This window comes from Galleria mellonella, unplaced genomic scaffold (assembly GCF_026898425.1).
Source record: "Galleria mellonella isolate WM207_F2 unplaced genomic scaffold, CSIRO_AGI_GalMel_v1 utg158, whole genome shotgun sequence".
NCBI lineage: Eukaryota > Metazoa > Arthropoda > Insecta > Lepidoptera > Pyralidae > Galleria > Galleria mellonella.
This window is the reverse complement of record NW_026442003.1, coordinates 2,095,001-2,113,505: the sequence shown is the minus strand read 5'-3', so window position 1 is coordinate 2,113,505 and position 18,505 is coordinate 2,095,001. Positions and strand designations below refer to the sequence as shown.

Sequence of the window (18,505 nt, the reverse complement as noted above, 5' to 3'; positions counted from 1 at the left end):
TCTTTGGCAACTTTGTGGTATAAAAAAAAATATTAATTTAGTCATATATGAAGTAACTTCACCCTTTTCTTTAATAACGCAATACCGCGTTTTGAATTAAAAAAAAAATTAAAAATACCTAGTGTATCCATAGATTAAGAATAAAACCTGGCATTCTCTTTTTACCGTATCTATAAAGAAATAGTGCCGTCGACGTCCTTTATTCATTTTGAAATAAGAATAATAAGATTAAGTACTAAGCAGTCAAAAGCACTTAAAATAATGTTAAAAAAAGTACTAAGTAGTCCTGAAGTGAATTTCTATGTATTACAATTGAGTCGATTCTGAAACGTTATTTCTCTAAACCCATCTTCTAACCTTATATTTTAATTTAAAAGTTTCGCTAAATTACTATTTAATGGACTATCGTAAATTAAATTTATAACAATCTATAACACTTTGGGGGGAAAGGGATTGTTAGTAATGGAGACTGAGAATCCCATTGCTAGCAATATACTCAACCAGGTCGATCTTCTCGCGGTTCCCCCTGGAAACTATCATGGTTAATTCCTGATGAATTCATCATGATGGGCTAACTGGCCTGTTTTCATTCTCATCTATCACCCTTCACTGGTGCTCCGCCAGCGTATCCCGTTAGCGCAGGTGGGGTTACCCTATAATTTTCACCCTTTAAAAAAAATCTATAACACTGGCAATATTATAAAACCAAAACATTCAAGTATTATAAAAATAAAGTTTCAAACTAAACGACATTTTTGTTTTATAATTTTGGCAAAGGATCAGTGTCGCCCATTATGCTACTAACAAATAAGAAATGAGACGGGATTTAAAAATGGAACGATAAGGATTTTGGTATTAGTGATAGTTATAGCTTGATGTTATTAGAGGAAAAAAGGAAGCTAAGGAATTAAATTATACATACATAATGACATAGATTAAGTATAGTACCTTCGGTAGATTAATAATTACGCAATTAAAAACAACTCGACAATGACCTACGCCACGCAGACTTCCCATATAACCTATTTAAGATTACTTTGTTTTTGTTTTACTAGCGTATTTTCTCACGCAAAAAAAAAAAATAAACAATGAATCATAGACCACACGGTCATAGTGCTATGTGATAAACAAGTCTTTAACCGAATTTAAAAACCTTCATTACACTGCCACTAATGTTTACCCGCGAATTTGTCCGTGGGACCGTGGTAGTTATGTTGATTGGTCGAGAAAAAAGTAACCTATGTCCTACTCCATTATCTGTGCTACGTGTATACCAAATTCCATGACAAATGGTTGACTTATTAAGGAAATAAACTCACTTTCACGTACATAATATTTACCAAGGGTTGACTGGGAGAGAGTGCTATGTACTATTATGCCTGCCTTTTGTACCAAACCTTTTTTTTTTTAATATGATTAATAAAGGATTAATAAATAAATAAATAATTTTGGTAAGGTTTGACCAGCGACCCGACCCGGCATCCATCATATAAATAAATTATTTATCAGTAAAATTATTCCTCTGTACCCTGTAAATTCACGCCATATCTTACCCTTCAAACCGAAACACAACCATGCAAGCAACTGCTTCACGATAGAAACACGAATGAGACCGAGGAGAAGAAAGCATTTTTTTTTTAAATAGCGTTACGACATTGGGCATTTCTTTACAGCCATCTTTAAAGTGGAAAGCATTACGAACTAGTGATGTCAACACTCGACCTCTGTCGACCTATCGATAAATATTATTTATAAATCGATTTCTTTGTTCCTGCCTGTCTAAATTTAGAAACGAGCATGTTATCTTAATAGGAATTTCCTATCGTGACGTTTGAATTTTGATATGGGTTTTTAATAATAATAATAATAATCGTTTTTTTTTTTATACAACTTAGAATGGCAAACAAACTGACGGGCCACCTGATGGAAAGTGGTAACCGTCGCCTATACACATGAGCAGTACCATGGACATAACAGAGTATACTGTTTCGTCCATGATACCCCCATGCGTTGCCATTCCTGAGGACTCAGGTATTATTCCTGTGTACCCAGTAAATTCACGCCATATCCCACCTTTCAAACCGAAACACAGCCATGCAAACACAACTGCTTCACGATTGAAACACGAATGGGACAAAGGTACCCAAGTAATCGACTTTTGTACAGTCTCCCTCCTTTCTTCACTGATAGTACATAAAAACATGACAGAGGTAATCAACTGTACAAAGGCGAGCTTAACTCTAAAAGAGTTAGTTCTCTACCAGCAACACCCAAAGTGGAAAGGAGCATCAACGTCAGCGGGTAGAAAGTGGTGTACAATATTGGAACAAAGAAAAAGAACTAGACAAACTTATTATACATAATTATATATATATAAAACAAGAACAAAAGAAACAAAAAACAAAACAAACAAAAAAATTGTAAGGAATTAAATTAAATTCAGTTCAATTAAAGTCTAAATTATATAAAAAAACAATATATATATATATATATATATATATATATATATATATATATATATATATATATATATATATATATATATATATATATATCTTATATATAAAATTCTCATGTCGCGGTGTTTGTTACCAAACTCCTCCGAAACGGCTTTACCGATTTTTATGAAATTTTGTGTGCATATTGGGTAGGTCTGAGAATCGGCCAACATCTATTTTTCATACCCCTCAATGATAAGGGTGACCCACCGCTAAATATTTTTTTTTATTTTTTTGACAAATTTTTCCATTTTTATTTTATTATGATTAAGCATTGAAAAATACATACAACTTTAAATTTTCACCGTTTTACGATCAACCCCTGTATTTTAATCGCGTATTTTATATTTCTCAATAAGTGGTAAAACAACGTTTACGGGGTCAGCTAGTATATATATAGTTTTTTTTTATATATAATTTAGACTTTAATTAAACTGAATTTAATTTAATTGCTTACAATTTTTTGTTTGTTTTATTTTTTGTTTCTTTTGTTCTTGTTTTGTGCGTTACTGTGTAGGGCGCATGCTTGTGTGATTAAATTATTTCTTTCTTTAATAGCCGTCTCGCTCGCACTACTGGTATACCAGAAGCGACTTTGTTTAACACTATTAATTGATAGTGATCCTATGCTTGCAGTTTTGTTGGCCATTTTTTGGCCTTTAATGACTTTCCCTTCAAAGGCATATGATCCAAACGTGACCATACAATATTAAAATTCACCCACGACCCACGAGAGAAAGTAAACTGATATATTTAAATAAAACACATACACACACACACACACACACACACACACACACACACTGTGTGTGTGTGTGTGTGTGTGTGTGTACATATTACATACTAGAATAATGTTGTATATTTTTAGTGTATAATATATATATCAATAAAAATCAATTGCCAAATGTATGTATGTAAGAGCATTACTCTAGAACGACTGCACCTATTTGGTTAATTAATATATTTTTTTTTTGTAATTCTCCAATTTCGTAACTGGCGAGCGTGTATGAAAAGATTGGTGAATGTGAAAGAAGCGAAAGAGGACTGTTTGAATCGAAGCATTTGGCGTTCCATTGTTTCTGCGTACCCTAATAGGAGACAGGCGTGACAGATATGTATGTATGTATGTATGTAATACTCCAAAACGAGGTTCGTATGAATAAATAGTAAATGTTTAAAAATCGTATAGAAAAAGTGCACTCGTACGAAGCCGGGGCGGGCAGATAGGAAAATATAAAAAAGCCGATCAAGTGCGAGTCGGACTCGCGCAACGAGGGTTCCGTACAAAATTATCAAGTTTAAACATTTTTTTTTGTGATATAACTACAAATTTACGGTGTTCGGATTTCCCCCTTTACTTGTGCTACATGACATTGCTTCTTGCCACATTTCATGATTCCAGGATAACGGGAAGTACCCTATAGGCTTTGATTCCCTTTGCAAATGTCAAAATACGCAATATAAATGGAACATAAACGGCCGTATCTTTTGGTTGCGTCGATTTAGAAGCTTGATTTTTTCACTGCTTTAAGAGATCGCAGACCTGAGTATATGATATTAATTTCAACTTGGTACCTCCGCACGTTCCTAAGAAAAAGGATCTTAACGCTTCTTTGCATAATGGTGGAAAGTTCCATCATAACATTGAATGCCCAAAAATTATATAAAAGAACAAGTTCACTTTAAGTTGATCGTGTCTGGATACATTTTTAATGTCCATTGCAGAAAAAAAAAACATAGCTATCAAATCTATTTTTTTAACAATTTTTCCTTTAATTTTGAACATGAATTATATCACCTTGATTTATTTCACCAATAAAAAATATCATGCAAAGAAGGGTTAACAGGCGGATTGACGAACAACGAAGTAAAACCTATAAGGGTTTCGATTATTCCTGTAAAGGTACGGAACCCTGACGTAAATATGAACTGTTTTAGTTTGTCTTAGATCCTCCATATTTACACAAATGGTTTCACAGTAATTTTCGGCCGCAAACCCATTGCTAATGTGTGCCACCAATAAAAGACGAACAAAGCTTGCAGACACTGAAACATTAGAAAGCAATAATGCACAGATCAAGTGACCTCGTCTCCCTCACACAGCTGTGGCAAGCTAATGACTTTTTTGGAAGGTCCCAGTGTAAGTGACCCAGTCAAAGTAACTGTAAACTTTAAAAGTTAGTAAGTTAGTCGTAAGTGAGTAAGTCAGACGTGACAATAGCGTCTAACTTAATTAACACTATTTTTTTTATAGATTAAAATGGAATAGTGACCTTGCCCGCCTATCGGTATACACCGACGAGGCACCAGTGGAAGATGATAGGTGAGAATGAATGCAAGTCATTTGGCCTACAATGATGAATTCGACAAGAATTAAACATGATGGTTTCCAGGGGGAGCCGCGTGGAAGTCAATCTGAGAGGATCAATTGCTAGCAACGGGGCTATTAGACCTCCATGCTAACAATCCCATTCCCCCCAATTAACAGTATTACATTATATCTATGTTCCTTTAAATGGGTGATAATGGAATGGTCTGTCTGTTAGAACGAAATCAGGTTAATATAATAGTTCCTGTAGCCTATGGATGCCTGCAACATTAGCGGTGTCACGTGCAAGTTGCCGACCCTGAAGTAACCTTTATATACCCTTTTTGAACCCTGTAGTCACTAAGGAAAACCTTGGCAGGGAGCTCAATCCACAGCCTGAACGTTTTTTTTTATACACCTTAGAATAGCAAACAAACTGACGGCCAACCTGATGGAAAGTGGTAACCGTCGCCTATAGACATGAGCAGTACCATGGACATAACAGAGTATACTGTTTCGCCCATGATACCACCCATGCGTTGCCATTCCTGAGGACTAAGATGTTATTCCTCTGTACCCTGTAACTTCACGCCATATCCCACCTTTCAAACTGAAACACAGCCATGCAAACACAACTGCTCCACGGTAGAAACACGAAGGGGACAGAAATGGCTAAGCAAACGACTTATGTACAAAGTTTCCCTCTGTATACATTTGTATTTACTACTGTAATCTTTTGGAGGTAACAATAAACTGTATTTAACTATCTATATTCCCCCTTGAAATAGTCAGAGGCGTTAGTCAACTGTGAAGTCAACTTGTCCATAGATATTTGTCAGTCCGTCTCAAAAACCACAAAGGTTGTAAATTCGAAACTGGCCACCACGTTACTTTGTAGGTCAAATTTAATTCTCGAACAAGTTTGCGGTAATGGCGGCCATTATTACAAAAAGCTATATGCATATTAGTTTATATTATTATACGACGTATAATTAAAATGGATTTGTTTTCAGAATACTTCACAAAGTAGGAAGGAGGTTGGAGGAGGAGGAAGGAGTAGAAAAAAATTGAGAAATTTGGTTTTCTGAAAGGTGCAAAATGGTATGGAAACCCCGTCTGCGTTAACGGGATACGCTAGCGAAACACCAGTGAAGGGTGAAAGAAGAAAATGAAAACAGGCTAGTTAGCTCATCATGATGAATTCATCAGGAATTAACCATGATAGTTTCCAGGGAGAACCGCGAGGAGGTGGATCTAGTTAGTATATTGCTAGCAATGGGATTCTCAGTCTCCATCACTAACAATCCCTTTCCCCCCATGTGAAATTATTTTTTTTAGTTACAATTTACTTAATCTATGCCAGTATATGAGCGGTCAAGACACTCTTAGATTTATAACCTGTCCCACCCAATACAACAGGATGGGATTTAAGAACAAGGTCTTAAATAAAAGGAATGATAAAATAAAAACTGTAAATCATATGATTGCCACCTTTCTTCTTATGCAAATATAATTAGTAAAAAGAGGACGAAAGATAAAGCATCAGTTGCTATTTTTCTCAATTCATAGCAGGCTAGTGTATAGAAAATGTTATTCGGCCGTATAACCCTGCCAAATTCAGATACAACCTGCTTGCATACTTTCTACATAAGCTGTGTCGAATATATAATCTAGTAATGTAGAATTTGTCTTTGACAAATAATTGACATATCAAACATTTTCTATACACTAGCCTGCTGTGAATTGAGAAAAATAACAACTGATGGTGTATCTTTCGTCCTCTTTTTACTAATTATATTTGCATAAGAAGAAAGGAGGCGACCATATGATTTACAGTTTTTACTTTATCATTCCTTCTATGTAATTCCTTGTTCGTAGGGATGGGATAATCCATTTTACCGGTAATCGTCTCTATTAATAATCTGTATAATTAAAAAAAAAAACTAATTTAGTCGATGGAACGATGTGCAAGAATAGGTTTAAAATATGCTCCGTATTAAACAATACGTGGAATAATTACATACTAATGAAGAGATTACAAAGACTGATTAAAATACGGCCTGAACAATTGCTGTCGACTTTATGACTAATTAGGAAGGTGACAAACAAAATCAATTTAAAAATAAATAAATGTCATAATTTTTTTTTTTAATGCATTCATGTAAACAATGTTGTTGCAATGTTTTTATGAAGAGTAAATATATGAACCCTGATTATTTGTTTAGAATTATTTTGTTTAATTGTGCTACCATTTTTTTTTTTAATTAATGATAATGAAAGAAAGAAGGGGAAAGGGATTGTTAGTAGTTTTGACAGTCCCGTTGCTAGCAGTATACCCTATCAGGTCGACCTGTACGTGGTTCCTCCTGGAAACCATCGTGAACAATTCTTGTTGAATTCGTCACGATGGGCTAACTGACCTGCTTCATCCTCACCTATCATCACTCACTGGTGCCCCGCTGGTGTATACCGATAGCGCGGGTGGAATTAACGTTCCATTATCACCCATTAAAAAAATGAAAGAAAGAACGAAATATTTTTATGCGTGTAAACTTATATTTAAGCATTTTTGAATCGTAACATTTTTTTTTCATTATCGATCACATACTAATGGTAGCGGAATTAAATGAAATAACTCTAATTATATAACCAGTGATATGGGTTCCTGCATGATAACACCTAGTCCAGTAAAATATTTACATAATCCTGTTTGGGTACAGCAAAGTAGATAGATAATCAATAAAAAATTAATATGTATCTAACATACGTTTAGATAAAGACTACTTTTTTCTAATTTTAAATAAAATTCATCTTGGGTGTTCTGTTTTCAAATATAGATAGATAGATAAATAATTTATTTGAGTCATTTATGACACACGTAAATTTACAAATGAGTTTATACAATCAAATATAAAATAAGAATATTCCGCATTTCCGCACGAAATCCCGTGTTACAAATGCTTAAATTTAAAAAAAAAGTTTACGTAGTTACTACTCAAATGAGTTATTTAAAAATATAAAGTAAGTTTATATTACGTACTTAGGTAATTGATTGTCGATAAAATGTACAGTTTTAACTTGATTACCAGACTGTACAAAAATCGTTTGCTTGGGTACCTCTGTCCGATTCGTGTTTCAACCGTGAAGCAGTTATGTTTGCATGGCTGTGTTTCGATTTAAAGGGTGGGATATGGCGTAAATTTATAAGGCACAGAGGAATAATACCTGAGTCCTCAGGAAAGGCAATGCATGGGAGGTATCATGGGCGAAACATTATATTCTGTTATGTCCATGGTACTGCTCATGTCTATAGTCGACGGTTACCACTTACCATCAGGTGGGCCGTCAACTTGTTTGCCATTCTAAGTTGTATAAAAAAAAAATTACCCGATATCGTCGGCGTTATCGAGTTTATGTTAATTGACCGGGTTAAAAAGTAGTGTATGTCCTTCTACATCTCAAACACTACGTGTATGCGAATCGATCGATTCAATCGATTGGTTGAGTGGTTAAGACGCCAAGAGGAAATAAACAAATGAACTAACTTTCACGTTTAATATTAAAAAGAGTCAAAATTTATATATTACAATAATATCCAATTAATTCTCATTGAATTGAGGCTCATTTCAATCTTAAAGACTTCTTATTGTTATGTACATATTTTAAAATAACAATTATGACATTATCAAAGCATATATTACAGGTAAATATTGTGTAAACACTTATTTTTACTAATTTATTTATATCTATATTTGTTTAAACATGACTAAAAATAAGTATAACTGGAATATCAACCTGTTTTAAATAAAACCAGTGTTAACTACAGTTAACTCGAAAAATGTCAACTAAATAAGAACAGTAAAATAATATACCGTATAAATTGTCTTCAGAATCACAATATTGAATTCGAACTAAAAAAAAAAAGAAAGTCACTTTATCGATAAATTGCTAATAAGGTGTCACATCACTAACACAATGTACGGAATTCCGTTTTCAAAATTCAAATTAGTTACCGCGAAGCAGCAGTTTTATTTTTTTATTTTTATACTTTTTCTCGGAAGTGTAGAAAGTGCGTGAGACGCGCGTTATACCGTCCGCGGATTTCGCCTTACTAAACTATGTAAACGAATGAACAGTTAGCTAAGTACATAGGACAATAAACTGTCTCCGTTAAATGGCGAAAGTCAAAAGATGCGCGTTTTGTACACACAAATAATTCACGTTTATTATGGCATTTATTCGAAATGGTCTAGTTTCACTTGACCTTTAACTTTGTTAGTACAATTTTTTTTTATTTATTTTTTTATAAACGACCATCGAAAACTCTATGCTCATCTTAGATAAAGATAATTAAAAGACAAAATAAGGTTAGTAGCTACAAATTTATTTTAATTACTTATATAGCCTACATAGTTAATTTTTAAACTTTCGCGTTGTTGATACATATTTTAAATTCACGATCGGGACGAGGATAATGTTGTAGTTTTAATACTGGCTGTTGACACTGAGGTTTTTTAGAACAATGTATTATTTGTATGTCAGATTTTTATAAGACATGTCTCGTATTTTTTTTTTCACTAAACTTATTATTTTACATCTTAAATACATATATGTTTTATTACTGCATCCTGCTATTTACAACAGATAAACAGTACCTACATACATATATGATTTTCAAACGACCAGCATACTCGTAGAAAAGGATTTTTAAATAGTGATAAACAATTAAATATTAATAACATGGCTGCCTTAGATAAAGTAATTAAAGCTCTTAGATTTACATCTGAATTTAATGGAAATTCTAACGCGTTAACTGGATTTATTAAATTGTGTGAAGTAGTCGTCGAGCGAGAATGCGACGGCAGTGAATGAGGCAAACTAGCATTAATACATTGTATTTTTAACCGACTGCAAAAAAGGGAGGTTTTTCAAATCGGTTATATTTTTTTATGTTTGTTACCCCATAACTGCGTCTGTTGTGAACTAAATTTGGAAAATTCTTTTTATTTTTATCTGAAAAGATATACTTACACATTGTTCAATAGAAACTTAAACAAAATGTGTATGTATATGCATGTGTGTATGTGTATATATATATATGTGTGACAAAATATATATGTAAAAATGTATGTTAATCTAAATTGTTTATGTATCTAACGTTTATATATTAGTTAATAAGTTTTGTAAGTAGAAGTAGGCCCAAGACTTCACGACACAGGGAATCCTAGTGCGAAGTCTTGGGAACAAATGTAAAATTGTAACATGTATTTTTTATTCTTCAAAATTAAAATCGATCCAGTGATTTAGTTTTAACATCAAAATGGTTCTGTCACAATTAAAGTAAGTTTTCTTTAATTATAACGGTAGAATAACATTAAAGATTTCATATATTAATATATGTAAATAGGCATTATTATTGCTGTCTTTTATTTATTTATTTATTTATAGGATTATCAACATAAGATTTTTTTTATACAACTTAGAATGGCAAACAAGCTGACGGCCCACCTGATGGAAAGTGATAACCGTCGCCTATAGACATGAGCAGTACCGTGGACATAACAGAGTGTACTGTTTCGCTCATGATACCCCCCATGCGTTGCCATTTCTGAGGACTCAGGTGTTATTCCTCTGTACCCTGTAAATTCACGCCAAAAGTTTCATCCCAACCATCTGGACGAGTGCGTTTTTCAAGGCACTTTCTCCCACGCACAACCACTCTTTGGAATCAACTTCCAGCAGCAGTATTTCCGAACCGATACGACAACATAACCTTCAAGAAAATAGCATATCCCTTTTTAAAAGGCCGGCAGCACACCTGCAATGCCGCTGGTGTTGTGGGTGATCATGGGCGGCGGTAGTCACTTACCATCAGGTGAGCCGCATGCTCGTTTGCCCCCTGTATTGTAAAAACACCAATTTGCAGGAATATCTTAAAGAACGAACGTAACGGCCGATGGTTAAGCGAATTTACGTTACAAATGGTTTTGTTCGCCCAATGGTCGGCTGGTAGAGAACACCGTCCGGTGTAAAGTCCGCCAGATATACATATAATTTTACTGTGCATTAAAGTTTATATAATAAATTCTCACCTGTGGGCAGGAGCGCCACAGTACCAACTCCTTCCGTTAGACCGCATTCAAAGTCGGGCGGCTCGAATTATTGATAGTCAACGCCTTACTGTCCGACTTGACCCACTGAAACTGCGCAGAGATGTTGCATCTCTGTGCATCTTCTACCGAATTTATCATGGGGAGTGTTCTGAGGAATTGTTCAGATTGATACCTGCTGCTGATTTTCACCACCGTACAACCCGCCATAAACTTTTTTTTTAATACAACTTAGAATGTCAAACAAGCTGACGTCCCACCTGATGGAAAGTGGTAACCGTCGCCTATAGATATGAGCAGTACCATGGACATAACAGAGTATACTCTTTCGCCTATAATACCCCTCACGCGTTGCCATTCCTGAGGATTAAGGTGTTATTCCTCTGTACCCTATAACTTCACTGCCATATCCCACCCTTCAACCATCACCCTGTTTCATGGTAGAAACACGAATGGGACAGAGGTACCCAAGCAAACGACTATTGTACAAAGTACTTTTATAGTTATATAAGAATTGGGGTTATTTCGAATTAGACTTTATAAAGTATTCCCTTAAGTAATGATTTGGATAAATATTAATTTAATGTGTTTTTAAAGTTTTGTTACATTAGTAAATATTAATGTTTTTTGCAAAAACAACTGTTTTTTTGCAAAAAACAGTTTGCAAAAAGCCAACGTCACGCGGTGTTCCCAGGCGGTCACCCATCCAAGTACTGACCGCGCCCGACGTTGCCTTAACTTCGGTGATCGGACGAGAACCGGTGTTTTCAACGTGGTATGGACGTTGGCGACCAATCTTCCATAAAAATTTTACCCTAGAAAGACTTTAATATTTTTCAAATTTAATAAATAAATAGAATAAATAGAATTGATAACCAATGAGAAATGAAAATTCTTAAATAGCGACCCCGTACAAGCAAACGCAGTGTAAAACGACCCTCCATTAAATGGAGTCACGACCTAAAATGCATTGCAGGGAGGCAGTGGATGCAGGTGGCTCAGGACCGTTCCTTATAGCAGTCTATAGGGGAGGCTTATGTCCAGCAGTGGACGGATAATGGCTGAGATGATGATATTGATGATGTTAAATTATTTAGTTTATAATAGATAAATAAAAAACTACTCTACAGATTTTAAAAATAATTTTAATAATTAAAATCGATTATAGGCTATATATTATTTAAAAAATTAAAAAGACAAAAATTTGCCTATTAAAGCTAATAGAAATACAAAATTTTCTATCAATGTATCCCTGTAAAGCCGGAGCGCATCACTAGTTTATTACTTACAGGAAACGTACAATTAATTCAAACGGCCATTCTTTTTTTAATTACAATACCTATGTGAATGCGCGGGAATTGATTTCACAATCTGTGGATAACGAGACAGTAAAGTGTTACACTATTAAAGTTAATTAAAAAAAGTCAAGACTTTTAAATAATTAAATAAATAAATAATTTGAATAATTAAGTAGTTCAATTACATTTCATTCCATATAAATGGTAGCGTGATGATATTACGCGTACGGTCGTAAACATAATGTTCACTTATCAGATTTCAATCTGACCTCAACTTAAAATACACCATAGACATTATGAGCGCCGCAGTGTATTCAGTGACGTCCGTGATGCTTCATATTATGTATGTGACGACTACTATTTTCCATCAGGTCTACTGTCAGTTTGTTGGCTAGGTTACATTGACATAAAAAAACAATGCAACAAACGTACATAACTCTAAGAATATAATACAATGAATAAATATAATGCAATATATTGCATTATATATAAATATAATGCAATATATTGCATTATATATAAATATAATGCAATATATTTATTTTTAATTTTCCGAGAAATTATGATTTATACTTTTTCTAGATATTATATCTACGACAGGGACAACAGTTACAGAGTACATTCTTTTATGACGTAGAATAAGAATATTTGACATAATTTTTTGATTTACTCTTATACTGTGATTTGTCAAAAAAGTGGTATTTTGTCGTCATCATTTTTTGTTTTGTTAATATTTAGAGAATGTTTCTTTCCTAAATATGGATCGAACTATAGATTCTAAGTTAGAGAAACAATCAATCTATGAGATATATCGAGGATGTCGGCTGTGCGGTGCTGGTGCTGGCTACAAAATGCCCATAATACAGACTGTTGTCGATTTGGACGGGAACGGTATGGAATTGAGACAAAAAATACAAGAATGTGTACAAATCGAGGTAAACAATGTAACTTATACAATATTCCTTCCATAATCAATGTATAAAAAGTTAAAAAGTCTTTTTTGGAAAGGATAAAAGTCATAAATGCTGAATAGTTAGGATGATCAGTTTCTGTCAAGTTTGGGATCAGTGAGTAACATGCTTAGGTCATTATAAGTTAAAATGAAACTTCAATAAACGCTCAGTCAATGTTTGGTCAGTGAATAGCCTTTTTGGCTGATTCATTGTATTTTTCATGTTATACAGAAGTCAACTACTTTCTAAGTATATGTTAGTAAAAATGCTTACTGTTATTATTTACTTGAGTTTTGTTTCTACTTCTTGACGGTTTAACAGTTCAATCAATCTTCATATTATACCATATCAAGCTGTGATTGTCCACTGTTTAACATAGACCTCAAATACATTGCAGGGAGTCAGTGGATGCAGGTGGCTCAAGACTGTTCCTTATGACAGACTATGAGGAAAGTCTATGTTCAGAATAATAGCTGAGATGATGATGATGATATATTTCATTTTATTTATTTATTTATTTATTCATTAGTATATATATGTGTACATGGCGGACTTAATCCTAAAAGCATTCTCTCCCAGTCAACCGTAGGGAAGTGTCAGAATACTCGAATGCGGTACTACTAATTATTGATATATATACATACTAAAATTACATATATAAACAAAAAAATATATATTTACTTTTAATATAAAAAATATACATGTATATAATCCCTCTCATGTTTCTTTTTTCTCTTGATTGACTTTTAGGTATTTTTTATACGGGCTGGAAGGTACAGATTACAAAAAAAAACAGGAAAATCATTTGAATTTTTCTAGAAAAAATTTTCTACTGATTTCCAGTTCAGAATAATACTCTGAATTCTCTGTTTCAGTTTTTGCCATCCTGTCCCTTACACCCTGTGAGAGTTTTTACTAAATATTACTGGGAATATTATTAGCAAAACCGTCCAATTAAGGAGAGGTCTATGTTCAGCAGTGAACAGTTAACGGCTGGTATGATGATGATAAAATAAATAAAAGAAAATATTTATTTTATTTTTACCAGAGGGAGACTTTGTACAAAAGTAATTTGCATTGGTACCTCTGTCCCGTTCGTGTTTCAGCCATGAAGCAGTTGTGTTCGCATGGCTGTGAGCACAACTGCTTCATGGCTTTAAGGATGGGATATGGCATGAATTTACAGGGTACACAGGAATAACACCTGAGTCCTCAGGAATGGCAACGCATGGGTGGTATCATGGGCGAATCAGTATACTCTGTTATGTCCATGGTACTGCTCATTTATTATTATTATACAACAGTATGCATTTCAAGTTTCACTAAATTAGTAACAACTAAATATACTGGCAATCCCATTCTATCATTAATTCTAAAACTATAGTCGATCCTATTACAATCACCATGTGGGCTTATAATTATGAGCATTTTTTTTTTAATTCCAGATAAACCCAGATGACAAAATGCCCCCTCTAATATGCGAGCTATGCGTGGACAAAGTGAACGACTTTTATGACTTCATGGAGATGTGCAAACAGACCAACAAACGCACGAGGCTGCGGCTGGGGCTCCCAGTTCAGGTGCCTGCTAAAAATAAAGCTGTAAGTTGTTACCATGCCATTTGAGATCTGTGGCTTTTGTAAATCTACTGTTAGGGTTCTGGGGGACTTATGTACATGGAGACTTATGGATGTACTTGGAGGAAAATATGCCACAAAAGGCATACTCAATGCTAGTAGCATTCTCTACCAGTCAACCTTTGTGGTGAACAGTGGATCACGGACGCGGCACTACATTACTGGGATAGGTAAAGAGAATAATAATAATAATTAAATAATATTAAATCCAAAAATACATGGTACAATTTTACATTTGTTCCCAAGACTTAACACTAGGATTCCCTGTGTCGTGAAGTCTTGGTCCCTCATCTACTTACAAAACTTATTAACTAATATATAAACGTTAGATACATAAACAATTTAGATTTACATACATATTTTGTCATATATATATATATATATATATATAAGCCCACCTGATGGAAAGTGGTGACCGTCGCCTATAGACATGAGCAGTACCATGGACATAACAGAGTACATATACTGTTTCGCCCATGATACCCCCCATGCGTTGCCATTCCTGAGGACTCAGATGTTATTCCTGTGTACCCTGTAAATTCACCGCCATATCCCACCCTTCAAACTGAAATACAGCCATGCAAACACAACTGCTTCACGATAGAAACACGAATGGGACAGAGGTAGCCAAGCAATCGATCTATAAATGGAGGGGATTTTTGTTAATGGATGACAATGGGATGGTAACCCCGCCTGCGATAACGGTGAAGGATGATAGGTGAGGATAGAAAGACACACAGGTGGAGGGGGGTGGTGGTTGCATTCGCGATGTTACAGAACCCATATATATAGACGAAGATTCTAACGAGCCTCTCTCAAAGAAAGCCAAGCCAAAGAGTTTGAGAGTTAAGAAGGAAGCAGATATTAAAATTAAGGTGTATTAATACAGTATTAATACAGGATTAACATGGTGGTCGTCCTTATCATATCAGCCTTTAACTGTCCACTGCTCAAAATAGAACTTCCTCTATTGAGGGGTTTTGTTAGTAGTCGCCACGCTTGACGATCAGATTGGCAACCGCAGTTAAGATTTAGTTATGTACTCGTATATAAAAAAATAGATAATAATGGTATGGTAACCCTGCCTGCGCTAACGGTATACGCTGGCGGAGCACCAGTGAGGGATGATAAGTGAAGATGAAAGTACGCCAATTAGCCCATCGTGAAGAATTTCATAAGACTTAACCAAGACTATTTTTCAGGGGGAACCGCGTGGAAGTCGACCCGACAGGGTATATTACTACTAACAATGGTGCTATAGCATCCCCATTATTAACAATCCTTTTCCCCCAGAGGGATTTTGCTGTCTATCCCTCGACTTGTTCTCTTAGTCGCCTCTTACGACACCCACAGGGTTGAACGTCTAAAGGCACAACCCAGAGCATCCTGACTTGATAAATGAATTGTCCCAACAGGAATCGAAACCTGGACCGAACTATACAAAAAAGTCGTACCACGGAGATTGTCGTATTAACGGTTTCATGAATTCCACAGGTGGAAAACACCAGAGAGTCCCGGGCAACGCAGACCACAGCCAGTAGACCGACTAGGAACTCCAAGCTTCCATCGCCGAGCCCACCTCGGTGCCGGAGCAGCAGAGAGGAGAATATAACCTTAAGTAGTTTAAAAGTAAGCAATAAATGACGACATCAGTGTCAGCTGTTAACCTCCCAACTGTCCGCTCAACAACCGCTGAGCGGACGCGACAAAAAATGCGCTTTTGTGTCGCGTCCGCTCAGCGGACATTTTTTTTTATACAACTTAGAATGGCAAACGAGCTGACGAAGTTGTATATAAAAAAAAAAATTCTACAGACAGAAAACAAGAGAGATCCCGGGTCAGGCCAAGCCGCGGTCGGCAGAATAACCAGGAACTCCAAACTTCCATCACCAAGTCCACCTCGGAGCAGGAACTGCAGGGAGGAGAATATGACCTTGAGTAGTTTAAAGGTAAGCATTAAATAATTATTTTATATATTTAAATAACTTTATTGACCTAAAAAAAATATGGTAGACCAGAGGGGGACTTTGTACAAAAGTCGATTGCTTGTATACCTCTGTCCCATTCGTGTTTCTACCGTGAAGCAGTTGTGTTTGCATGGCTGTGTTTCGGTTTGAAGGGTGGGATATGGCGTGAATTTACTGGGTACAGAGGAATAACACCTGAGTCCTCAGGAATGGCAACGCATGGGGTATCGTGGGCGAAACAGTATACTCTGTTATGTCCATGGTACTGCTCATGTGTATAGGCGACGGTTACCACTTTCCATCAGGTGGGCCGTCAGCTTGTTTGACATTCTAAGTAGTATTAAAGAAATTCACTAGCTTCTTAACTAGAGAGCCTGTTTTTTATGATATATATATATATATATATATATATATAGAGAGAGAGAGAGAGAGAGAGAGAGAGATTAATAAATTATTTTGTTTTCAGCAACAAGTACAAAAAGACAACAAATCTAAAGATAAACAGTGTAAAGATACAAAAGACGTACCAAAGTCTATACTGAAGAGGAGAGATACAGTGGTACGTAGCTATTTGTCTTAAACCATTAATGTTCGCTACTAATTCATTCTCTACATTAAGGGAATAATAGAGTTTCATCGTGCCTCCGATCAAACTGTTCATAAATTTGGTGGCAAAGGGATTGTTAGTAATGGAGACTGAGAATCCCATTGCTAGCAACGGTTGCCCTTGGAAACCATCGTGACTAATTTATTGTTGAATTCGTCACGATGGGCTAACTGACCTGCCTTTTCATCCTCACCTATCACCTCTCACTGGTGCCCCGCCAGTGTATACCGATACCATGCCATTTTCACTCATAAAAAAAAACCATACTGTAGAGTCTAGGGGAAAATGTATCTCGTATAAGGCATCTGTATTGTTTGTTGAGTAAATTATTATTACTATTGAAATATAATGGTGCCTGGTGATACGAGTCCTTCGGATACCCAGTTCAGGCACCAGTTCTCTACAACATTGATGTATCTATGGTACTTTTTTAAATTTATTTATTTATTACATCCACTGGGTGAGCCTTACAGTCTTCCAATATGCTCACCCAGGAAAGCATCAGTACAATAACATATAAAAAGGAATATTGCACAAATAGTACATTACTGCAGCGGCCAGCAACTGAGACATTGATGGACGAACGTGCAAATGTGGGCCGAGGCGTAGCCGAGGCACACATACGTGAGTCCATCAATGCCTAATTGTGGCCGAGGATTGTATAGTACTTTTCTCAAACAATGCGTGGAAATCAAAAACACAATTTTACTTTTTAAGTTCAATGACGAATAACAAACAATAATAATTTTTACCTCCTCGCTAGTCATGTTCCGAAGTAAAAGGTCATTCCATTTTTAAATTACAGGACAGATATGAGTATACATAGTAATTTATCTAACGGCAAAACACGACAGATATGGATTTTCATACAACTTTTGCCGGCCGCTACCCGCATGTATCTGGCCAGTACGGCAATTTTGATTTATCTCGAAGAAAATTGTCAAAATAATGCTCACATTTCCAAGCATGTTTGAGAAAAATATATAAATGTATTTAATATATATATAAATATATATAGATGGCAGATGGAGACAGTTTGCTGATGCCGCGCAACAAGCGAAGCCGCGAGGTGGAGCTACTCAAGTTGGACACACCAGTGAAAAAAGTCAAGTTAGTATTTTTTTTTT

The 18,505-nt window shown here is 35.3% G+C and overlaps 2 protein-coding genes and 1 non-coding gene across 3 annotated transcripts in view; 1 reads left to right on the top strand and 2 right to left on the bottom strand.

Moving 5' to 3' along the window:
• Positions 1 to 9,289, bottom strand: part of LOC113518521 (uncharacterized) — a 28,253-nt gene extending 18,964 nt beyond the window's left edge. The window contains exon 1 of the mRNA XM_031911882.2: positions 8,679 to 9,289. The gene's annotated coding sequence lies outside the window, so the exon portion shown is untranslated. The remainder of the gene's footprint in view (positions 1 to 8,678) is intronic.
• A 2,296-nt stretch (positions 9,290 to 11,585) lies between these two features.
• On the bottom strand, positions 11,586 to 11,705 carry LOC113520389 (5S ribosomal RNA). The gene has a single exon (XR_003402356.1). It is a non-coding gene; the product is annotated as a 5S ribosomal RNA (ribosomal RNA).
• Positions 11,706 to 12,800: 1,095 nt separating this feature from the next.
• The window catches only part of LOC113519467 (protein PFC0760c-like), a 21,044-nt gene continuing 15,339 nt past the window's right edge, over positions 12,801 to 18,505 (top strand). Inside the window, exons 1-6 of the mRNA XM_052892357.1 lie at positions 12,801 to 13,149; positions 14,613 to 14,768; positions 16,299 to 16,433; positions 16,619 to 16,753; positions 17,238 to 17,330; positions 18,397 to 18,492. Coding sequence (XP_052748317.1) covers positions 12,973 to 13,149; positions 14,613 to 14,768; positions 16,299 to 16,433; positions 16,619 to 16,753; positions 17,238 to 17,330; positions 18,397 to 18,492 — 792 coding nt within the window. The 5' untranslated portion in view covers positions 12,801 to 12,972. The remainder of the gene's footprint in view (positions 13,150 to 14,612; positions 14,769 to 16,298; positions 16,434 to 16,618; positions 16,754 to 17,237; positions 17,331 to 18,396; positions 18,493 to 18,505) is intronic.